The sequence below is a fragment of the Thunnus maccoyii genome, chromosome 20, assembly GCF_910596095.1.
Source record: "Thunnus maccoyii chromosome 20, fThuMac1.1, whole genome shotgun sequence".
In the NCBI taxonomy this organism is placed as follows: Eukaryota; Metazoa; Chordata; class Actinopteri; order Scombriformes; family Scombridae; genus Thunnus; species Thunnus maccoyii.
This window is the reverse complement of record NC_056552.1, coordinates 7,660,811-7,685,747: the sequence shown is the minus strand read 5'-3', so window position 1 is coordinate 7,685,747 and position 24,937 is coordinate 7,660,811. Positions and strand designations below refer to the sequence as shown.

At 40.9% G+C, this 24,937-nt stretch overlaps 1 protein-coding gene across 1 annotated transcript; it reads right to left on the bottom strand.

Annotated features, from left to right (window-relative positions):
• Window positions 1-581: 581 nt before the first annotated feature.
• On the bottom strand, window positions 582-20,847 carry col1a1b (collagen, type I, alpha 1b). The gene is made up of 51 exons (XM_042397519.1): window positions 20,574-20,847; window positions 18,801-18,995; window positions 18,316-18,341; window positions 18,014-18,055; window positions 16,994-17,086; window positions 16,318-16,386; window positions 16,067-16,111; window positions 15,813-15,866; window positions 15,363-15,416; window positions 15,127-15,180; window positions 14,820-14,873; window positions 14,654-14,707; window positions 14,475-14,519; window positions 14,233-14,286; window positions 14,030-14,074; window positions 13,758-13,811; window positions 12,790-12,888; window positions 12,641-12,685; window positions 12,457-12,555; window positions 12,288-12,341; window positions 12,046-12,153; window positions 11,644-11,697; window positions 11,391-11,489; window positions 11,194-11,247; window positions 10,965-11,063; window positions 10,677-10,730; window positions 10,511-10,564; window positions 10,293-10,346; window positions 10,124-10,177; window positions 9,811-9,855; window positions 9,600-9,698; window positions 7,209-7,316; window positions 6,900-7,007; window positions 6,504-6,557; window positions 6,208-6,261; window positions 5,946-6,053; window positions 5,660-5,713; window positions 5,497-5,550; window positions 5,169-5,330; window positions 4,931-5,038; window positions 4,629-4,736; window positions 4,409-4,462; window positions 4,129-4,236; window positions 3,983-4,036; window positions 3,739-3,846; window positions 3,523-3,576; window positions 3,067-3,174; window positions 2,686-2,968; window positions 2,401-2,591; window positions 2,029-2,271; window positions 582-1,872 (listed from the first exon to the last, which is right to left on the bottom strand). The coding sequence occupies exons 1-51, from the start codon at window positions 20,653-20,655 to the stop codon at window positions 1,726-1,728; spliced, it is 4,359 nt and encodes a 1,452-aa protein (XP_042253453.1). The 5' UTR covers window positions 20,656-20,847; the 3' UTR covers window positions 582-1,725.
• Window positions 20,848-24,937: the final 4,090 nt, after the last annotated feature.

Genomic DNA, 24,937 nt, shown 5'->3' with positions numbered 1-24,937 from the left:
AAACAGCTGTTGTTGCACTAGATGCCCAGAAGGAGTCGCTGCTGTCTTTTCTTCTGATTTAGGAGTTTCTAGGTCCAGCACACATCTCCTCTCCTGCTAACAGTTCAACATTCATTCTCATGCAAATCCAGATCCCTGTTTTAAGAGATTGTGGAGCTGAAAACAAGACAAGTGACATGAGTATAATTAACTGCATTGGCTGCATGTCTGATAAACATTTTTTGCTGTTGGTTAAATTTTGTACTGTCAGATTTCTAAAAGAATTTGGAGGCAGATGTAATACAATTTAGTAGTTGTGTGTGTACTGATAAAGAAAAGCCAGGTTAGAGTATTGGCCTTGTTTTCACTGCTGCTTAATAGAAATATATCAAGTGCAACTGTTGTGGAACAGTTGATCCCTAAACCTATTTTAACTCTATTTCAATGCCACACACATAAGCTTAGATAAATGTCTATACGAAAGGATCAGCTCTCTGAAAATGTGAAATGCACCTCCATTGTATGGGAATTTATTTTTTGAATCCTAACACCTGATTTCAGTTTCACAACAGTTGCAAACAGGACAGTGAAAACTCAGCCACTGAGTAGACCACTTCACATGCTTTATTTCAGCACCCAAAATAATTAAAAACATCTTGATTTATTATACATGTACAAAATAAGTACAGAATCTCTCTTTTAAATCATGAAAGTGGGTCTGCTTCAATTTTTTTTTTTAAGAAACCCTTCGCGAAAAAGACATCAACAAACAACATAAACAACAGGGTGGGAGATGTGTGCTGTTTTTTTAGTGAAGAGGAGTTTTCCACAGGGGCAAACAGACAAAAGGATCAACACTGAACACATGGGCAGGGAAATTATATTGAACCAGAGTCACTTGCTTTTATCTACAAAGACATGATTGCATGCATTACATCTGCAGTGATCACCTTTTCAGAGGACCTCTGTGATCAAACCAACACTTGAGAAGAAAACAATTGCACTGCATAGACAACATGACAATGAGTCAATTTAGTAGCACCAAAGGTTCTGCAGGCATTAGTGGCAAAAATTACAGTATGACAGTGAGAGTCTCACTATCAAACACCAATAACTGGACCTCATTGAATTGGTTATAGCACCTTTTAATGATTTTCTTGTGTTCTTGTGTAAAATAAACCCTTGTCCTTTGAGAAAAATTGCGGGTGACTTCTTGTTATGAGGTAGCCATCTACATATTGCAATGAAGGTGAGCTTCTTTGTCTTGCTCATTTGCTGGTCACGTTTGTCTGAGCAACATTCAGGTGTTTTTTAAAATTTTAGAACAAGAAGACACTTCACACTTTTTACAATTTATTTAACACCAGAAAAATGGTACATATCATTTGTTGTTTTCAATGTCCTTCCGCAGTGGTAGAAAATGGCAAAAGTCATCTGTGTTTCATTGCGTGTGCGGATCTTTTTTTTTTCTCAATCTCCAGGGGGAAATTTTACACAAGTATATATTATTTTCTTGTTGCCAGTGGAAACAAAAGATTCTTTTAAAGTGTCCTTGTGGTTGGTTTCGGTTGAAGTAGCAGTCCCAAAACTTCTCATGATTGGAAAAACACAAACATCGTCTTCAGTAGAGTGGTTTTAAGCATGTGGACCAATGGCAGCCGAATGAGTTTTGAATGCATAGAAAAAGGATTTAGAGATGACTGCTAGAAAAAAAACAACAATGTCATGTCCATATTTCTTTCATTTTTACAAGAAGCAAACGGGGCCAACTTCGACGCCAAATTCCTGATCAGGTGCACCAACATCCATAGGAGCAATGTCAATGATGGGCAGGCGAGATGTTTTTGATGTCTTGTAGTCAATGACTGTCTTGCCCCATGTGCCAGTGTGTGACTGTGGAGAGAAGAAAAAAGAAGAAAATGTCAGAAAATACCGATCACTCAAGAAATCAAGTTGTTTACTTCTGCACAATTCGAAAATGAAAATGTAGTAAGGATCAAAATTTTGCCTCCCTTAAGGCAAGGCTGGCCGAACAAAGATCAAACTCACCGTGCAGCCATCCTCGCTGACGCTGTATGTGAAGCGGCTGTTGCCCTCGGCTCTGATCTCGACATCGTTGGAGCCCTGGAGAAGCAGAGCCTTCTTCAGGTTGCCAGAGGCGGAGTCCATGTAGGCAATGCTGTTCTTGCAGTGGTATGTGATGTTCTGAGAGGCCTGGTTGGACATCAGGCGCATGAAGGTCATCTGGATGCTGACGTCCTCGGAATCAGCTCCATCACTGCCATACTGGAACTGCATATCAGAGGAAAGAAAAGGATGCATGGGTTTTACTTTTTACTGGCTTCAAAGTACACATCCTGTGGTCTATCAGTTGATGATTTTTGTTACTGTAGGAAAGATTTTGTGGCTCTGTAATCTCACCTGGAATCCACCGGTCATGGACTCGCTGAACCAGACGTGCTTCTTCTCTCTGATGTTCTTGCTGAGGTACCAGTTCTTCATGGGAACGCTGGTCTGGCTGGGATGGACGCAAGTCTCACCAGTCTCCATGTTGCAGTGGACCTTGATGGCATCCAGAGGAGAGCCCTGGTTGGGATCAACCCAGTATGTGCCTGTAACAGAGGGACATAAAACAGTTTTAGGCTGAGCTGATTCTCATGGCATTCTTTATGTAAAGGCTCAGTCAGGACACTGATCTGCACTCACCGCTCTTCCACTCAGGGTGGGACATCTTCAGGTCACGGCACATGCGGGTGGGGCTCTTCTGGGTACCGTCGGGGCTGCGGATCTTCTCAACCTTCTGAGTCAGGGTCTTGAGGGTGGTGTCAACCTCCATGTCGCGATCGCGCATCATGTTGGGGTCGTCAGCGCGGTAGTGGCCACCACGGAAGGGATCGGGGGCCTTCTCCTGAAGAGGTTGCTGGACGAATTCAAATCCACTTCCGGGAGATCCAGGGGGACCGGGAGGACCAGGAGGTCCAGGAGGACCCTATTTGGAGACAACAGGGGTTCACAAACTGCAGCCGCAATCAAAGCATCTGAATGTACAAGTATACAAGTATGTGGATAAAATAAAGTTCAACTTACAGCGGGTCCCATCTCTCCATTGCGACCGCGAGGTCCAGGGGGTCCGATGGGTCCAGGCAGACCGTTCATGCCATCCTTACCAGGGGAGCCACTAGATCCAGCAGGTCCCTATGGAGTGAAAGCCACATGATCACTTATTAATATAAAACATCAGTTCAGAACTGTTCAGCTTGCCACTTCACTGACATTATGTGCATGTGTTTAACTGTGTGTGTCAGTATAGTCCTGCTTATCATGTACAATGTTTGTCATGTACTATTTTTGACACTTTCTGTATTATTATTCATGTACTCAAACCATCTCAATTTACAATTTTTTGTCTTGAGTCAGTGGACAAGTGTTTAGCAACTCTCTCCACAAAAAAGACTCTCCAAGTATCAGCTTGGTAGAGAATTTTTTTTTTTTTTGTGTAACTACAACAAGTACTGTGAAAAATTGTGAAAGAGTTGCACTTACTCTAGGTCCAGCAGGTCCGGAGGCACCAGCGGGTCCTCTCTCTCCCATAGATCCCTGGAGGCAAATGACGATGTTAACATCAAATATCACATTATGCACATGAAAACAGAATGTCTATATATCCTATAGAGTCAAAATTAGTCAAAGTGTTTAAGGTAATGGTATGGATGCAGCTGCAGTCAGATTTGTTTCCTTCTCTGTGAAACAGTTACTTACAGGAGTTCCGGGCAGACCCTGCATGCCGGTGAATCCTCTGTGTCCCTTGTGGCCTCTCTCTCCAGCCTCACCAGCCTCTCCTCTGTCTCCCTTTGCACCAGCTGGGCCCTGAAGAAAAGCAACAGGAGGTCAACCTGCCATCTCAGGTTCAAACAATCATCAGTCCCACGAGACTCTTGCAGTATTTCAAAAGATATTGTGTTTAGATATATTAATGATGCATATTATGCAGTGATGCACATACAGCAGGACCACGGACACCAGCGGCACCAGCAGGACCAGCGACACCAGCAGGACCCTAAAGAAAGAGAGAATGGGAAAATCAGATGACAGTGAAATTACAAGATTTAGTTACATTTTGCAAACAAGATAAACAAGAGGGGAGCTTACACTCTCTCCACGGTCACCAGTCTTGCCAGAGGGGCCAATAGCTCCAGGGGCTCCAGGAGCACCAGGGGGTCCAGGGGGTCCAGCAACACCAGACTCACCACGGTCTCCCTACAGGAGCAAATATCCAGTGAGACAATGCTAGGCAGCTAAAGGCTAATTGTAATGTTTCTATTGGGAGGCCAAAACAATCACATTTAGCAAAAAACAACAGGTGGTTTGATATTAAGATATAATTTAGGTTTTGAAAATGATATAAATTAGTCAAGAGGAGGAAGGTTACCTTGGGGCCAGGGGCACCATCACGACCAGGGGCACCATCATGACCAGTAGGTCCCTGTGGAAGAGCATTGAGGCAACGTTAATCACCATGTTTGATGGTTAGCTACAACTGTATATTGAAGGTGCATTTGCAGTGTGTGAGGCTCTATATGACTGTGTTCACAGTACCCAAAGCCAGATTCTGATTTCGAGTGAGTAAACACCATATTGAGGTCTCATACCTCACGACCAGCCTCTCCGGGAGCACCAGACAGTCCAGGGGGTCCAGCTGGTCCAGGGGGTCCACGCTCACCAACAAGTCCAGCAGGTCCCTGCTTTCCGGGCTCACCCTGAATAAAAACAAGAGAGGTGAGCTCTCTGCATGCAGGTGGAAGCTCTGAGGTGAGCTTTAGAAATAACAAACAGTGATCATGTGCTAAAGTGTGGAATAAAAAGCAATGAAAAGCAGATTTAATCTAACAATATTCTATGTGTATTTGTGTATTTAGCATGCAGAGTACATGGAATGAAAGATAATACTTACAGATTGACCAGGCAGACCAGGGAAACCACGCTCTCCACGCTGTCCAGGGAGACCTACACTACCACGCTGTCCAGCAATACCTTGGGGTCCAGACGTACCAGGGGCACCCTGCACGGAAGGACAGAGAATTCAGTTAGCAGCACGTAAAAGAAAACAGATCACTGTGGCACATTTTAGGTTGTAAAGAAAGTTAGTGCTGTGATACAGAAAGTAATAAGTGTATGTTCTGGGTACTCACAGGGGCTCCATCAGCACCAGGAGATCCCTTCTCTCCAGTAACTCCTGGGGGTCCACCAGCACCAGTCTCACCAGGGCGACCAGCAGGGCCAGTCTCACCACGAGCTCCTCTTGCTCCATCTTTGCCCACGGGTCCAAGGGGTCCAGGGGGTCCACTAGCTCCCTGGAGACACAGACAGGAGTCAAGTCATTGAATCAAACTGTGCTGAAGGACATGATGGTGATGTACAAACAGACTGAAGTCAAGATTGTCTGTTGGTGATTACTTCTTAGATATGACAGGTCGTATTAACAGATGAACTGGTTATGTGGATAATGATGAAACTTACAGCAGGGCCAGGGGGTCCAACTCTGCCGGCAGGTCCGGGGAAACCAGTAGCACCCTACAAATATACACAAAGAGACAAATGAGGTGAAAAATGGAACTTAAAACTGCATTACTGATTCATTTATTTATATATACTAAAGCTCACACTAAAGTGGGATACTTACAGGAGATCCAGCGCCACCACGAGCACCTTTGGGTCCAGGAGGACCAGAAGGTCCCTGTTGACACAAACATTTGAAAGTGAGGAGAAAGCACTAATCATCATCACAAATAAAATTGGAAAGAATGTGCCCATATCAAAAGATTTCTATTTATAAATTCCTTCTCAACTCAATCTGGAATCGATAATAAAATAAAAATATTATCCTGTGTTTATTGTTACTTTTGAGTGTTTTCCATGATTATTCTAAAGTATATATCAGAAGATATTAATCTGATATGTGGGTCTACCTGAGGTCCAGCAGCTCCAACAGGTCCACCTGGTCCAGGAGCACCAGCGTCTCCCTTGGGTCCAGTATCACCACTCTCTCCCTTGGCACCAGGCTGGCCATCAGCACCCTGAGGTTGGAGGGAAAGAGAAGACATTAGCACACGTCAGCTTTAATCTTAAGTGAGTTTGCTGTATTTTAAAATAATTGAAAATCTCTAGAAAAATATCAGTTTTGGTATAACTTTGTAAGTAACTGTTTGGTATATAATGTGAGGTTCTTACAGGAGGTCCAGCGAATCCAGCAGGTCCAGAGGGACCAGTCTCTCCACGCTCACCCTGTTGGAGTAATAAGGAACAAGGTTTTAGGGTCATCTGGTCCTAAGTGTGTCTAAATTTACAACACATGTCATAATATTCTAGATACAGCAAGTCACTAAAGATACAAATCCACTCTTACTAACCAGTTTAAAGTTTACAATAGATAACATCTTAACTATGTTTTAAAGAACAGTAAAAGAAAAGTATATTTTGTTTGTTTACTAGTCTTTAATCAGGTGTATCTTTGGAGAAGGACTTACAGGGGCACCACGAGGACCACTGGGTCCAGCAACTCCAACAGGACCAGGCTCACCCTAGAAGAGAGGGACAGGAGGTCAGAAGACATGTTGATTGGTCATCCTAACCACTTATTTATTACAAACAAGCTTTGTACAAATAAACTCAAAGTTGGCAAGTAAATCACTGAATATCTACTGGGTATTTCAGCAAATTACAGTGTGTAATTTGTGACAAAATAATGGTGGTTTTCCCATCATATTGTTGATGCAATAGTCATGTTATTGACGAAGGATCCCCAATCATATACATAAACTATATATGATGTGTGTGAATAAAACTGCAGTAAAAATAGAGATAGAGTTGACTTTATTCATGATAACAGGGTGAGAAAAAGTCCAGAATCGCTGATGTCTCACCTTCTCACCCTGAGCACCAGGAGGTCCAGGGACTCCAATGGCACCGGTCATACCACGCACGCCATCTTTGCCAGAGGCACCATCGGCTCCCTTGGTACCAGCATCACCCTGAGAAGAAAGAAGAGTTCATATAGTGTAAATTTAGACTTATTAAGATCACTTGTGTTGATACTAAAAATGGGTTAACCACCTTCAATTAGCTACAAATGTGACAATGATCGATGAATCTCATGCTAAACACTGCAAACTTAACTAAAAGTTTGCATAATCAAAAAATTCAGGATGAATTCGATAGGTTGAGATACTTACTCTCTCTCCCTTGGCACCGGGGAGACCAGCAGCTCCACGCTCACCAGGCATTCCCTGCATACCGGGGCCTCCTTGAGCACCAGGGGGACCACCAGCACCGGGCTCTCCCTGCACACACACAAAAACAGAAACATTCACATTGTTATCCATTACTAACACTCAATTTGCTGCAAGTGAACAGTCCACTGTACTTCACAATAATCACTGAACAACAAGGGATGTGTATGCTGTACATATACTGCATCCTGTGGAAATGATGTATGTAACAAATGAATTCAAGTTGACACAGATGAATCTATACTGGTGCTGGTATATCTTTGTGATAAAGTAGGAGGTGGAGGCAAGAAAACTAAATGATAATTTTGCTTTTTTTGAATGAAAAAAATATTTGTTTTATTTATAAAATAAATGAAGAGGCATATATGTGCATATTTGCCTCTTTGTTTTATTCTTTTATCATCATGTAAAGCATTTTGAACTGCTTTTGTATGAAGTGGTACTATACAAGTAAAATTTGAGTTGAACTGAATACATTTTTGCACCCAGGCCCTATAAAAAATGTGTTTTCATAATTTATAATCACGCCAAACAGTGTTAGTTTTAGTTATCATTCTGCAGGAGCTTCCCCAGTTTGGTCCGCTCTTTGTATGTTCTACTGATCATGTGACTTGTTTCTCTTAGCTATGTCCATGGTGGAAAGAGGAAGTTTTGTGCTCAGTGTTGGTTTTTCGGTGCTTCTTTGACTGCCCCACTGGACTGTAAGAAGCTGCAGCAGAGTGACTGGTTGCTCAAAAGTAAAGCTATTGATGATGTTATGCTATTAATGATTGTAAATGATGAGGAAAAAAGTATATGGTCGGGTTTGAAAAACAGTACAAGTGCAAGTGACAAATTACATCACTAACTAGAAGAGTGCACTCAGTAGAGTGCAGATCTCCACCAGGTGTGTACAGCCAATATGGCGGCGAAGATAACAAAAGCAGGGATTTATTCATCTCATATTGTGCCTAACTTTAGTGGATCATAACATATCGGGTATGAATTTAATCTGCAGATGCTCCGGTTCAAGATGAGACCAAACATTTCTATGGATGTCAATTTTGAGCCATGACAATAGCCAAAATGTAGCCTACACCAGACTAAGTAAGCCTTGTTTTTAGCCTAGCCAATTGCTGGAAATGTCCTTTGCTATGTCATACTGCATATTGTAAAATGGTGAGGACTGCTCAAAAGACAAATGTTTAAGCTTTACGATAGGCTCATAAGGAATCTTGTCAATATTTATTTGAATTTACAACACAACTTGCTCTCAAGGCACTGAAATTTGGCACTGATTGATCTAATGTGGCAACAACGCATGATTGGTTGTCTCTAGCAGAAACAAGATTCCAAACTGAAACAGTTGTTGATCACTTGCGGCCTCTACCGGCCGGTTAGGAGGAGTGAAGAGTCAGCAGTAAATGGCGTTATAAAACAGAGCGGTCAATTGTGTTATAAAATAGGTTTTTCAAAAATTGTATACAGTCATAAATGTGCACAAAAAATAAAAAAATATTAGGCTGATGGGTCCAGTGGTATGGATGGACCCAACTATCTAACTACTACCCAACTATGGACCCAAAAACTAATAATTCACAGGCTGCAATAGATGATTTGTCATGTATTTGTCTTGCAATTTATTTAATTTGTGTAGTCTAGAACAGTTGTTCTCAAAGTGGGGTCCTTAAGGGGGTAAAAAGGGTAAAATCTTATCAGATGGGGGTCCGTGGTCTAATTTGTGTCAAGTTTAGGGGTCCTTGACATGAAAACTTGTGAGACCCATTGGTCTAGACATTGTATCTCAGCTTTAACCATGTATAGATATGGATATGAGTTTATATGAGTTTGATATCCTAAAGATAACGACCACCAGATCACATGGACCACATGCAATGATACATTTTATCAGGTGACACTTTTCAACATATGCGGACGACTCATAGTGGAAAACATTACCCAATAAATATCATCATTAATAATACACATGATCAACTGTCCATGTAGCCTGGTTTATGAGGACTGATCCATTATAATGACTTTAAAATGACATGGCATTTTATGCATATTCTATAAAGTGTTATGCTGGATAACTGTCCTGAAAAGTGTTTAAACTATTTGTAGTGTATTGTAACTGTGTAGGCATATTAAGTGTTTTTCAAGAGGAGTAGTCTCTTTTTTGTACAAAAAGATGTTGAACTGTTCTTTGTGGGCCTGGATGATTTATTTGCCTATATTATATATTGGTACTTATGAACCTGTTGATAATTAACACTGATGTGTATCTCAACACAGTCAATTTTGACTTCAAGAGGAGTGTTTTGTTTCCTCATCTTTAGGAGCTCTTCAACCTACCTTAGCTCCATCGTTACCAGCAGGGCCAGGAGCACCACGGGGTCCAGTTGGGCCACCAATGCCGGGAGCACCACGCTCACCAGGGAAACCTCTCTCGCCCTAAAGGAGAGAAGGAACATGTCAGTCACAACTGATAGCTTAATACCAGTGGAACTGTGTTTTCCGTGGATGCTGAGAATGGTTTGTTATCTAAAATGCATTAGATACTCACTCTTGGTCCAGAGGGGCCAGGGGGGCCACCCTCACCGGGGGCACCCTAAACACAACAGAGAGAGGACAAGGTTGTCATGAAGTCTGATTTACTGCATCAACATGATGTGCAATGAAGCAATCTCCCATGAGAAATTAAAAAAAAAAAAAAAAACGACAGGTGTATCATTATGAAGAAAGTGAAATCTTTAAACTTCATAATAATGATGAATATATATGCTTGTGTGGGATTTATATTTCACTGTGTTTGTGTTGTAAGATTCTTAAAAATAGCATGTAAGATTTGTGTGATTACAATCCACTGTGACTCTTACCTGCTCACCAGGCTTGCCAGTCTCACCAGTGGAACCTTGGGGTCCAGGAAGTCCCTTCATGAGGAAGAAAGGATGACAATTTAGCAAGTGGGGTTGTGACACAGCTCAGAAATATAGCAAACCAAAGAAAAGACAGGGCTCTGGCTGCCAAGATACTCTCAAAACCTACCTGGAATCCGGCAGGACCAGTAGATCCCTGCTCTCCCTTCTCTCCAGCAGGTCCCTGAACAGGAAGAAGCAAACAAAATGATCAGAGACAGAAACAGAAACTGTAAACTTTGACACTGTCTTATAAAATATACAACTATGACTCATGGTTTTAAATACTGATGGCAATATCACTCGCAATATAACATGCTGTTTAAATAATGTAGAGAAGATACATACAGCGGGGCCAGAAGGTCCAGGAGCACCAGCGTCACCATCTTTGCCAGGGGCACCCTGTGAACAAAAACATTAAACAACAAAACCAATTATCAACTGTCTTTTAGCTTTTTATGGACATTAATTTTGACATAATTTCTGTACTTCTGAAAATATTTCAAGTACTTACAACAGAACCAGTAGCACCAGCGGGACCTCTCTCACCAGGCTTACCAGACTCACCCTATTGAACAGAAGAGAACAACACACTTACATTTGCTCCATAAGAGATTTTACACCAGTATTTCTATTTAATTTCACTTTTATGGGCTGAAAAATAAAGTCAAGTAAAGTACTGATTTGTAGCTGATTTTCAGTGTGTATATGATTAACAAACTGTTAAGCAGTTACCCTACAACTTCTGTAAGATCTACTGTATTTTTGCATTTAAAAAATAAGAGTGAGGTGATGAACTCACAGCGGCTCCCTTGGGTCCGGGGAATCCCATAACTCCAGGCTGTCCTCTGGCACCAGTAGGGCCAGCAGGTCCGGGGCGTCCGTCTTGTCCAGAAATACCCTAAAGATCATTGGAAGACAATGCTGAAAATATACTCTCCTATCATGATTAAATCGGTTTACATCTGTGGTTACTCTTTGTTTTTTGACAAATACATTCAATTAATAAGTATTACTGGGTCTTTACTTACAGCAGGTCCAACTTTGCCATCAGGGCCAGGGCTTCCAGGGCTACCGGTCATACCCTGTGGAGAGCAGGTTCAGTTAGTATGAAGACAAAAAATAGATATATACAGTAGTATTTATATTCAACAGTGGTCTAAGATTAGCCAAAAGATTTAAAACAGTTTCTGAGACAGCAACTGAGGAAATATGTAGTAGAACTCACCTTTGATCCAGGTGCGCCAGGAGCACCGGGGTTTCCAGACTCACCAGTGGCTCCCTGAGGTCCAATAGCGCCAGGGGAACCACGCTCACCAGGGGCTCCCTGTCATACAAGTGAAGAGTAAGAATAAGAAGCTGTGACAAATGGGTGATGTTTATACCCTAAATTATCTCTATTGTATTGGAACTTTCAACTTCCCAAACACAATTTTTAAATTTTGGGTTTGAGTTTTCACTGGGTAGATTCACTAACTCACCTTGCCACCAGCACCTCCATCAGCACCAGGCAAACCACGAGGACCAGGGGAACCCTAAAGGAACAAACAGACACACCAGCCACGTCACTAACTGAGGTGAATCCCCTCGGGAATTTAACGTACTGTAAATGTGCTGAAGGCTTTCTAGAAATATAAAGTACAGGATTTCAACATGAGATCTGATTGTTGTTCCACTGACATGAGTGATCCTGAGAAAGTATTGATTATTTCGTCACTATGAGGTGTGGAAATGTAAGCTCAACATAATGGCCCTTCTCACTGTTATCTAAAACAGGTGGCCGGTTCATGATTCAGATGCTGAATCATCCGCGCTGCCTCAATGGCAACTACAGTATCTGGCAAAGATTTGGTGCAGCTGAATAGAAAGAGGCAGTAACATACACGCTCTCCAGGGGGTCCACGGGGTCCAGAACCACCGGGTTCTCCACGAGGTCCTCTCTTGCCCTCCTCACCAGCGGGGCCAATAAGTCCCTGAAGTCCAGCTGGGCCCTGGAAAAGAAAGGAAAGTAAGTCAAACCAGTTAACCATGTTATTTCCCTATATCACATAAAACGGTGAATAAATGGCAAGCTGAATTGGAAACAGTGACAATCAATCAAGGATCAATGTATTTTAAAACTTACAGGCTCTCCCTTGGCACCAGGCTCTCCCCTAGATCCAGCGGGACCATGGTCACCCTGTGGGCAGAAACACACAGTTTACATTTAGGCTGTCAGGTGATCCTGAGTGTCTATAACGCAGAAGAACTATGTGTCATAAAACCAAAAATCACACAATCTATTGTCTACTTACGGAGTTACCCTTAGGACCAGGAGCACCAACAGGTCCCTGAGCTCCAGCAGGACCACGAGCACCAGGGAAACCAGGAGCACCAGCGATACCCATAGCACCCTGTGGGATGGAGAGTCGGGGAGTCAGAACACTTCATGTGCAGGATTCAAGTGTGACAAATGTGACTGATGAGTGTGATACTTACAACAGCACCCTTAGGACCGGGAACACCATCAGATCCAGGGGCACCCTGTTGAGAGAGGAAGGAAAGAAAAAAGTTGATCACAAATAACTTCAAAGAGATGTGACAGGGTTTTAAAGGAGCACCTACAGACAAGTCCAGTATATACTCACAGCAGCCCCAGCAGGTCCAGCAGGTCCTGGGTTACCAGGCTCACCACGGGCTCCCTGGGGTCCCTCAGATCCACGGCCTCCCTGAGGACCAGTCTCTCCCTGTGGAGGGAAGCAACAATCTGTAGCTTTAATATTGTGTGTTTATAAATAAAGAAACAAAACATCCTAACTATAAAAGTAAATTACGTTGTGAAGATGAGTTACTGGTCACTAAAAATGTTGTATACACTCTCAATTTATTCACACGAGTATAATCTTAATTTTGCTTTGTTGCACGTGTCCAGAGAGTAATTTCAAACCATTTAGTTGTTCTGTCATCATAGCCCAGATTCTGACAGCTATCACATCATTCACACCTTCTTTTTTTTACCTTCCTCCTCTTTGTTCTTAAAATAACCAAAGTGTGTTACAGGATATTAAAATAGATCCTTCACTGATGGCAACAGGGAAGGGCTGCAGCAGGGGTACAGTAAGGTACCATTAGAGGTCTAGTGATGCCATCTGGTGGCTACACTGTTCATCTGAGATATAGAGAGTATTAGGGCAAATATTTTGTTTTCAGTTTTTGTTTTTCAGCTTTTTCATGTGGATATTGATATTCATCTGTCACATGTGGGATTTTGGACATTGAGAAGTTTCCCTATCAATGTTGATCCTACAGACACTGAAATCTGATGACAGGGATACATCTGTAAAGACAGTAATGTCACCACTACATCACTGATGCCACCACTGGTGGTTAAAATACTGCCATGTTGTCCATGGCTGTCAGGACAACCCTTATTTGAAGGACCCAGTAACACCAGCAGTTTTTAAGGGGTATAATTGGTCAAGTTAGACATGGAAAAGTAAAGAAGAGCACTACTACTGCACCTAAGCTAAGGGTGATAAATCTCAGCAGGCCAATTGGAAAGCCTATTGCCTGTTTTCATATCCAACAAAAATGTTTTGAATACTGGATGACTTACCTTAACGCCAGCACCACCGGGGAATCCAGGGGGACCAGCAGGTCCAGTTGATCCCTGAAAAATAAAGACACATGATGTTAACAGATCACAGAATACAAAGACACCCAGAAATTTGCTTTACAGAGTATGTTTGCCACTAAAACAAGAGTGCATCACACGCTATAGCTATAGAATTATGTTGGTGATATCACCTGATAATTTTAAGCAGGTGATATAATCTAATACATATATTTCCAAATAGAAATAAGGCAGCCAGGTAAAATAATACTTACAGGGGGTCCAGCAGCACCAGTGGCGCCTTGACCGCCAGCAGCACCCTGCAGAGGATGATAAGAATATCTCAAGGTGAAAAACATATTTGTATCATAGTATTAACTAAATAATGTCACATTTCTTTTCACTAGTAGTCCCATCAGCTTTTAGCCTTTTCTGATGGAAGTTAGGTCAATTTTCAGACATGAATAGCAATGCTTACAGCAGGGCCAGGAGGTCCGGGGCGGCCTCTCTCACCAGGAAGACCACGAGCACCCTGGGAAAGTCACAGAGAGAGAATAATATTAGCTTGACATTTTATAGACCTTGCATTTATATGTATTGTATATACATCAGAGACGGCTGAGAGGCTTGCAGCTCATCTATATTATTAGCATTAAAACAGCATCTATCTCTTAGAATGATGTACAAATCAACAAATTCAACAAATTGATAAAAACCTACCATGGCACCGGGGATACCGTTATCACCAGCGGAACCAGCCTCTCCCTGCAGACAAACACAGAAGAAAGAAATGAGCTTTGCATTGGAATGACTCTAACTAGTGGTTCAGGCTGAATTACTGGTGTAGTTCATGATGAGATTCCTGCTTTGGTGAGCAACAACACGTCCTGCTATCTCACCTTGGGGCCAGCGGGGCCAGAATCTCCCTTAGCTCCATCCAGACCGCTGAAACCCTGTAGACAAAATCAATCAGCATTATAAGGTCAAGCTTCTCACTCATAACAACATCACAGCAGTTTAAAAAAAAATGTGGATTTTGGTAATCTAATGCTCTTCCAAACTCACTCTGTGTCCCTTGATGCCGGGAAGTCCGGGGGTTCCGGGGAATCCACGAGCACCCTGCAAGAGGAGAAGACATATTTATTAATATTTCAGAAATACACAAATGCCAAATGCATGAGGAAGCACAATCCGGATTGAGTGAAAATGATTTGACTAAAAATGGCTAGATATTTTGACAGATAAGTGAAATCAACAGATCATTTTGTGCTTTTGAGTATATGCTGACTATCAGCTTTCACATAAATGCCAATATAGGATTCATTTTCGGCTGACCACCTCCTGACCTTTGCCCTAAATGAAGGTCACTCACCTGAGGGCCAGCAGCTCCACGCTCACCGGGGCGTCCAGGTTTGCCAGCCTCACCCTGTTGGAGACACACAGAAAGGATGTCAGTGTCTGGGAGCATCAACTCACTAACATAAACTAAGTGTCCTTCAGGCAATAAATAAGTAAAATGAGGTCACACGGTTAAGATTTATGTCAAATATCAAAAGGATAACAACAACAAAGTCAAATCATTCAAATAATAATCAACAAATCACTTACATCATCTCCGTTCTTTCCAGGGGGACCAGAAGGACCACGGGGACCCATGGCACCCTAAAAACACCAATTAATCATTGGATTAATAAACGAATAATGTCTGCAAAAACAGAAACATGCACTTTTAAGACTGACATGTGGGCTGGTGCATGTGAGTAAAGGAGAGACGGTGAGGGGGGCATTGACAATAAGTGTGTGTGTGTTTGTGTGCAGATGTGTGTCAGTGGGTCAGTGATTACAACAGGAAGTGAATCACAGAGAGCAGTGAAGTGTTAAGTGAAGGAGGTATTATCAATGTGAATAAAGAGCATCTTATTGATTAAGTGCAATCATACAGAGCTCTGGGAACACTCCATGTGAACTACAGTACAAATAGTTTCACACAAACTCATCACCTTCATCACAAACAAAACAAGAGAAACATTTATTTAGCAGAGCATTGTGTATACTCACAGAAGCTCCGGGCTCACCAGGCTCTCCAGGGGGGCCAGTGAAACCCTGAGGACCCTGTTGGACAACAAGAAGAGCAGATTAATACAGTATCTTCTTTAATGTTTATGCATTTAACTTAAATGCAGTATGATAGAACTGATGCAAGAAAAAAAAAGACTGGATGGTGACACTTAGCTAAATCTCTTTGAAAGATTGAAGAATATTTTAAGGGTGTTGTTGAAATAAATGGCTGTAACTGATAAGGGAATACTTACAGAGGAACCTGGGGGTCCAACAGGACCACGTGGACCCATAGGACCCTGTTGATGAAGATGAGATAAAAGCCATGAGATCATAGATCTCACTAGTGATGAGAAACATCACACCGTAAGCAATAAACAAAGGAACCATTTACTAGTAATAAAATTTCAAAAGCTGAATACAGACCATTATGTAAACGTGTTAACAGGCAATTTCTGCATATTTAGCAGTACAGTTATGTTGAGAGAGAGCAAAGCCTTCATACCATTGGGCCAGGGACAGGTGGGCCGGAGGATTTGGATTGGTCAACATAGCTCATTTGAGGAGAGAAGTTCTGTCAGGGGAAAGATAAAGAATTAGTTGCTGAGCTTTGGAGAAACAACACATTCAATTATTGTTGCTTTAAAAGTTCTTTTCATAACACTGTCTGTAGATCCCAGGTTACATTATACAGACACTATAAACACCTCTATTTCTGCAGAGGGGTGAGAACTTCTAACAACAAACACGTCAGATTCTGTGGCACAGATATTGAGTTGAACTTTAATATGTTAAAGGGTATAAATGCATGATGGAACTTTCATGTGTCAATTAAGATCGTTGACTGAATAAACTGTTTAAATCAATACTTAAAATAAATCTGCATTTTTTTCCCTCAGACCTAAACCTGAGGCCGAAGGAGCTGTCTGCAGTCCCAGCGCTGAAACAAACATTGAGGAGGTTTCCTTGCTGCTTTCTAGCCTTGCCTGCTGATCTTTCACCTCAAGTGTGTGTAAAATGGAGAATCATTGGTAGAACCTATTCAGCTTCAGACAAAGACAGATTAAATCTAACCTAGACTACCAGGGGTTTTCAAGATGTGTCTCATTTGTAAACAGAATCCAATCATATGCTAAACTTGATTCCTGACTTCCTGGATGTTCTGACGTGGAGATACTTACTCCGCCAAGGCCAGGGGGGCCAGGGGGGCCGGGTGGGCCAGGAAGACCAGGTTGTCCGGGGATTCCATCTCTGCCAGGAGGACCAGGGGGACCCTGCAGGAAACATCAAGCGGACATTGTCTGTTAGCAATATTTTTACCTATTATTTCATTTATTATTAATGTGTCCTGCATTAAGAACTACAGATTAGACCGCAACATCTCTCTGGAATAATTATCTATATATTTGAATAGCAAACACGAAATTCTTATACTTATTATCTTATTTCAATCACATCCTTATTCAAGTAAAAAAAACAACCTTGTTTTCTGATATTTTAATGTTGATTTTTGTAGTTAAAGTACCCAAAATAAAATGATGGTAAAGCTTTTTTAGAATCATAAAAGCTTGCAAAAAATTGAAAATTGGTTCATTTTCAAGTTGACTTGTTTCTTGCTGTAGTTCCTTAATATTACTTTATCATTTATAAACCGACTAGTGTTATGTGACCTTTGAACTTTGAATGACCTGTTGACCTTGTGACCTAATTATCAACTATCATTGCAACAGTGATGTCATAGCAGCTTTACCAGCATTTAGATTAGTTTGTAGGCGCTCACTAAGCAAAGATAAAGTGGTGCTGTGTACATTTTTACATTTTTAGCCAGTGATTTGTCAAATACATATCAATGCAAAGACCATGCCTATAAAACTATGGAAAGATCTCATGAAAATACATATAATCAACCACATGCAATGCAGATAAGATGCATGGTTTATACCAAAATGTTATTATAATTGAATGAGCCACTGTAATTGAAAAACTACACAATAACCAACACAACAGGGAAACACTGATGTGTTATTGTTGGGACAAATGCATTTAACATGGCTCTCATGGAAAATAATTTAGAATATATATCAAAAGAAAGACACACTTCCTCATTCAAGTGAATGGAACTTTTGACTGGTACTGTATATCAGTATAATTTGTATTGAAGGACAGAATAGGCTTGAGAGTTCAAATGAAATGGAACCTACATCATCTCCCTTGGGGCCATCCTCTCCCTTTTCCACAGGTGTCTAGGAATAGACAGAAAAAGGGAGTTAGGCTATGTTTACAACATTTCATCCACACTGTAAAAAACACAAAGTGCATTTTATAGAATATAAAGAGAGGTAATGACAAACTCAACTAACTGGGCTATGCAAGCATCACCAAAGAAAGATGATTATGAAGTTTGGGCCTGCATACTAAACATGCTTATGAATTTAAGGTCTTAGTTACATTTTTTTAATAAAACAAACTATTCAATATGGATAAAAGTTAAAGGGCAAAATACCTGTGGTTCTTCAGGAACCTGGGGTCCTACAGAACCAACGGAGAAGGAGAAAATGTCAACACCTCTTCAACATTAATGAGAGACACAAACCTAACTTTACAGAATAATGTATAACCCTGAATCTAAAGCCTAAATGCTAAATCATTTCTGCTGTATAAAAGGTGGAAAATAAATAGAAATGTTGCTTTTGGAGATACATGTGACGTGTGTTACATATTCACTGCCAGACTTCACCAAAGAGCGGGTATAATCCGTTTTAAAAGAATGCATATTGGAAAAAGAACTGGACAAAAGGTAAATCCAAAGCGATTCTGGTGAATTTCTGAATGGAAAATCCTCAGGCAAGCAGGCAGGCAGGCTTAGGGCCTCGAGTCCATTTGTGGCCAGAAAGCCATGGATGGTCAGAGATGAGGTGGGAAGCACAAGGTGGCGCCACAAAGCTAAGTGAACCACAGAAATGCTGAGGAGGATTCAAGGTGTAGTACCATCAGTGTCGGGGCAGATAGGACAGCACTCTCCGTCTGGGATGATGGGATCAGCACAGTCGGATGTGTCCTCGCAGATCACCTCGTCGCACATGACGGTTCCGCTGTCGCAGACGCAGATCTGGCAGGGTTCTGGTTTCCATACATCCTTATCGTTGTACAACTGTCCCTCTAATGTGCAGCTGCCGAATGTGCCTGAGAAGAGAAAACCGTGGTGAGTTTTGTAACATTAAATATGATAAAATATCCAAAAAGACAGTGGATATCTAACATGTTTGTCTAATAAATGCTTCAAAGTAAACCGATTGAAGTGTACAGCGTGAAGATAGTTAAGCCTTGGCTACACCTGCTTGCAAAACAATACAGCACACTTGAGTAAAATGATTATTTATCTCCCCATGCAGATGGAAAACTATATTTATCACAGTTGTTAAGACTATGGACCCCCCCCCGCCCCCTCCCCAGCTCTGACCTGTAGCACACAGCCTGTTTTGATAGTTTTCATTTCAGCAGTCTCTTTAAAGTTATTTTTAGATCTCAAATATAAAGGCTTCATCTGGATGTGCCAAAATCATAAAAAAATCCGCTTTAAATGAGCTGAACCTTTTGGGTGTTTGGTGACTGATTTGTCAATGAGAATCAAGCTTCTAATGAAGTGCGACATTAGTGCACGTCCACAGGAGTTATGAGATATCTGCCTAATGTCAGAATGCAGGTCATGGTGAGCAATAGAGCAAAAGTAGCAAAAGTCATTATCCAGCACTCCTGTGTAGATGTAATTACAGATATTTACTCAAAAAAAACATAAGTGGAAAATTGCACAGGGTTAAATCACTTTTCAGGATGGTGGATGTGTGGTGGGGCCTTGAGGTGGGAGGTGGGAGGGGGGGGTCGAGGTTTGGAAGAAAGATGCACACTTCCAGTACTCGCCACAGAGCGGCGCTGTCAGCCTACTAAACCTGGTCCTCCGCACCCTCCTCTGGAAGGTGATTAATTGATGTCTAGACTATTTCACTGGCGACGTCATACTTAGGCGATTTTTCCATTGTCCCTTTTTTTCAGTTAACAAAGTCCAGTTTTATACAAAGTGGACAAAAATGTTGTTTAATTGAATGTGACATTCTCGTTGTATTGCAAAAGTCTGACTTTATGACAGTGGAAAAGGTATCCACTTTATCATGTTTTATTCCTAAACAAGCTGTCTGCTCACTTTTGATGCGTTAATGGTGAATTTACAGACTTTGGCACAGATTTGTGAACTGGGATGCAGCTTTTATAAAACTGGCCAAAACGGCTTTTCATACTAAAGATAATCAAGATTTCATCAAATAAATTTGGCTTTTTTTAAAGAAAAAAAAACAACAAAATCGTTATATTTGTGCTCTGCTTCAACTCTCTTTGAACCCAATGTCCTGTCATTGCGCATCAAGAGATAGTGCAGCTGCTCCCCTCAGGTTTGCGCTCTAGCAGGAGGACGCACACTGAGCATGCATCTGCACGTCAGCAAGATCAGCAAACAATAAAAGAAAAAGAAAATCCAGTTCTATAAATTCCTATTCGCTTCCAGATCTCCAAAAAAACCCAAAAAACAAAAAAACCCATCAAAACGCCTCACTGTGTAACAACTTTCACCATCACTGCACACTGGAGTCAGGTATCCCGCAGTGCACAATCTGTTCCAGCAAACTGCTCAGCATCCTTGCGGGCTATCCACATCCTGAGGGTGCCACAGTCCCAAAACAACTGAAATCAATGTTTGAAAGTGATACTTACTATCATCCTCGCCTTGAGCTCTCACCAAAAGCACTGTCACGCTGAGGAACAGCGCTAACCGAATATCCACAAAGCTGAACATGTCTAAATATTAGACATGTAGATTCTTTGCGACAAGGGGAATCCTCTTTTTCTCCTCAGACACCACTCATACACGGTAGGGTCCGGTCTGTGTGTTACTCCAATCCAGACCCTAGCAGAAACTCCCTACTGCCTAAACAAATGAGTTAGCTTGGCTTTTATATGCCAAAACTTTTGGGGAGGTCCCGTGCGCACCACATAACTTGTACATGTACAAGTCACAGAGTCCCTCCTTCATCAGAGAGAGGGGGCCGTCTTAAAACACGTCAAACAAGTTCACGTTTCAGCTCAAACGTGGATGATGAGGAGAGTCATCATTTACGCGCCGGCTCTCCACGCGATTTAATATCTTCTGCCTCTCTGTGGATTTTCTTAATTGAGACTTTTGTTGTGGGGAGTTTTGTCCTTTCGGCATTAGACCTGAGCTGATTTTTAAATCCTTTGGACTGTGGAGGATTTGGCTCCATAGAACAGATCATTTACAGCATAGCATTCTTTGGGCCACAGTTTATTAAGGCTGGTTTAGTTCCCATTGTGCAGGCAGTCAGTTTGGTTTATGGTTTATATTTTATGGTCACTTGGACTCAACGCTTTCTTAACAACAGAGGAAACGTGTTTGAAAATGATGTATGACCATGTTGTATCAGTTCAAGTGAACTGTGCGCAATTTACGCATGAAGAGCAAACCAGATGGAGATTTAACTATTGCCAAGATAAGAAAAAGAAAGAAAACTCATGAAGTACTTGTACTCTAAATCATTTACTTTGCAGGCCTACCAGAAAAGAAAAAAACCTCACTCTGTGAGTATCAAGCACCTGCAATAAAAGGATCCACACCTTTGCTTAACCACAACTATACATTGAAACAGTATTAATTGACATTTTGAAGCAGTGATTCATTGCTAACCTGAAGTCATTATGAAGTGCATATGCAACATATTCACAAGTACTGAATTCTCCCTCATTATAGGCATCTCAGCCACTGTTACCCTTTCTTATGATTAAATATGTATTCATGAAATGTCAACAGTAACTCACAAGCAAACAATGTAATGTAATGAGTTTAAAACCATGTACAACAACCAGTTTTAAAAATCTTCCTTTTCCAAAAGAGGCATGGCCATCCCATGATGTTGGAGACAGGGAAAGGGGGCAGAGAGGGAGGGAGGGAGGGAGGGAGGGAGGGAGGGAGAATAAAATCTGGCAGATTTTCAAAGCAGTCTGGTTACACTGTGGACACGTTGCAGCTTCTACAACTACAGAATGGCCCAATCTGACCTTTCATTTACTCTCTGCTGTCTTTTTTTTTCTTCTTTTCTTTTTTCTTGACATTCAAACCCAAAGAACTAGTTATGCTTTCTCTAGTTGGAATCAATGAAGGATATGAACATTAGACATTTAGCTGACATTTATCAAACACACAACTTTCGATCATGATCTAAATATTGTCATGTTAGACTGCTTAGAAGTGGACTTATGATATTTTCTGTATGTATGTGAGCTTATATAAACATTTATAAGAAATAAAATGGGTTTATAAAAGCTTCCAGCGATGGATAACTGAAAGACTCTTGGAATGAAAGTGTAAATATAGAACGTGGTTGTCTGTGATTTGCAAATATAATCAATAAAAATGCTTGTATGAAATGATCTGATGTGTATATCATGCAACACACGAATCAGAAAGCTTTTATTATAATTAAAAGCTGCAGTCTGATGTTTATTAAAACATTTCATTGAATCCACGAATGGATGATACATCCACGTGCACACAGTACAACTGTTATCTGTAGCGCCGGGTTGCAAAAAAAGCAACTTTCAGCTGCAAGGAAAAAGAAAAGTTTCCAAGGAAAACTTGCGTAGTTAGTGATTTTGTTTGTAATAAGCAGGTATTTTTTTTTAGCATCTGTTTCTAGTCTAATGAAAGCTAGGTGACTGCTCAAACACCTGCCAAACAGACAGACAGCTGTCAATCTCTTTACATTTTTTTCTCCTCATACTGGGTGGTTATGGGGTGTTGCTGTATGCCTTATGTCATGCACTTGATTAGCATCCTTTTCTGTCAGCAGGAGCTTATTGCATCACCTTAGGGAGTAATGTGCATCTTTTCTGATACAGTAGATTCAACTAAGTTTTGCAACCACACTGTCATGTATGAATATTAATATAGAAATAATAGAAAAACTGTACATTCCTCATTGTGGCCTGCACAGGAAGATATTTTAAGCTATTATTTGCAACACGAGCACCATAATAAAGTGATTTAAACTGCCACAACTGACAGTTTGTGCGCATGAGGGATTGCTTTTTGTGGCATTTTTATTTTTAAATAAGTAAGAGAAAGATGAGTTGTTAAATTTACAGAATATCAGAGCCTTCAGGGTGTTTTGAGACAAATGAAAATAGGGAAGTCCTGTTTCGCAGAGTCCTGTTGTTTGTCTGAGAGGAAACCTGATAAGACCTGTGCCTGTGTGCTGTCTCTGTGCTGATTTTTGACTTAAGAAACACATTTTCCCTTAAGCACATAAAATGACTGTTTTATTCATGGGTGCTATAATTTTCACCGTGTGTAAAATATAGTTAAAATAAACGTTTGATCAGTAGATTAGATTGAATCTTTGAGTCTTTGAGACAGCGCTTGCTCCTTCTGAGTGACTTTCCATGAGTGAAATGAAGCCGAAGCTCGCAGGACAGTGTTTAAATAGAACTGGTAATTTTCTGGTGTTTGCCTTGGACTCCAGTTGCTGCAATCTATAATATATTTTTTCTGTGGCGTGTCTCTCAGAGTTCAGACTGGTGGTTTGGGTGGAAGTGCTCAGGATTCGTTTAGCTGCATTCAAATATCTTACCATTGCGCAGGGAGCTACATGTTTTCTCACTCCTGGATAAGATATTTTGCATATCTTAGAAAAGAATCTTCACTTTGCTGTCAGGTACTCCAGCCAAAGGAATCTGAAACAATCCACAGAGTTCTTCACTGCCAGCACAGGTCTTTGTGACATACAAGCAGAGGGAGAACAAAAATAATTGAAATGGAGCCACTAAGTTTTGCAGACTCGAGGGAGGAAATTCCAAGTTTGTCATTGGCAGCTTGTGGAAGTACACGAGCCTAAGATGTAACAGGTTGTGGGAAAAGGTGTCCTCCCAGCTGCAACTACAATGTTTTCATGATTTTCTTCTTGTTAATGAGAAGAAAAGTGTGAATGTTTTCCACAATGCAACCCAATAGACTCAGGCCCGACAGCTTTATGAAGCTGTAGCTGCTTGATGATGGAGTGATCATGTGTTTGCTGAAAGTGGTGCAGAATATACGTAACGTTATATTGGCTGATATTGTCTTTTTTTTTATAAAAACACATTAAATAAACAACAATCTTGATCTGAATCCCTTTGATTTGGTTGTTATTTAAAGAAATGTGACCAAGATAAATATTAATCTGGACATTTTGGAATTGAAAAAACTTGTCAATGCTCTCCAGTGGATATTTTATAATAACATCAAACCAACTAGGTGTTTCTGACCTTCAATTTCTTGTTACTTAGCAACCAAATAAAAATATATATCGATACGATATATCTGCAATAAGCTAATATAGACCGATTTAACGGCCTGGCGAATTTAACAATCTAGGTCTAACGCAGACCCTCAGGAGGATGAACTCATATGTAGGGCTGTGGATAACAATTACTTTCATTATCAATTAATCAGCTGATTATTTTCTTGATTAATGGTTTAGTCTGTGAGTATCAGTACAGAAAATGCTGAAAAATGAACGTTAGAATTCCCCTCAGTTTTAAGGAGATGCCCTGTTTTGTCCAACCAACAGTACCAAACCCAAAGATATTTGGTTTGCTCTCATATATGACACATAAAGAGATATAGAGAATAGATAGATAGACATAGAGAATTTTCAGCATTTTTGTTTGAAAAATCACTGTAATGATTAATCAATCATCAAAATAGCTGAGGATTAATTTTGCAGCTCTACTCATATGGCTAATAACTCTTGGACGAAAAATGTCTTTAGGGCTTCACCCAGCGATTTTTTTCTCAATTAATCAATTCATTGTTTTATCTATAAAATGCCAGAAAACAGTGAAAAATACCCGTTACTATTTCTCACAGTCCAAGGTGGAGTATTCAGATGTCTTGTTTTGTCTGACCAACACTCCAAAACCCAAAAGATAATTCAATTTACTATCATGTATGACAGAGAAAAGCATCAAATCCTGACATTTAAGAAGCTGGAATGAGCAAATATTGGGCATTTTTGCTTAAAAAT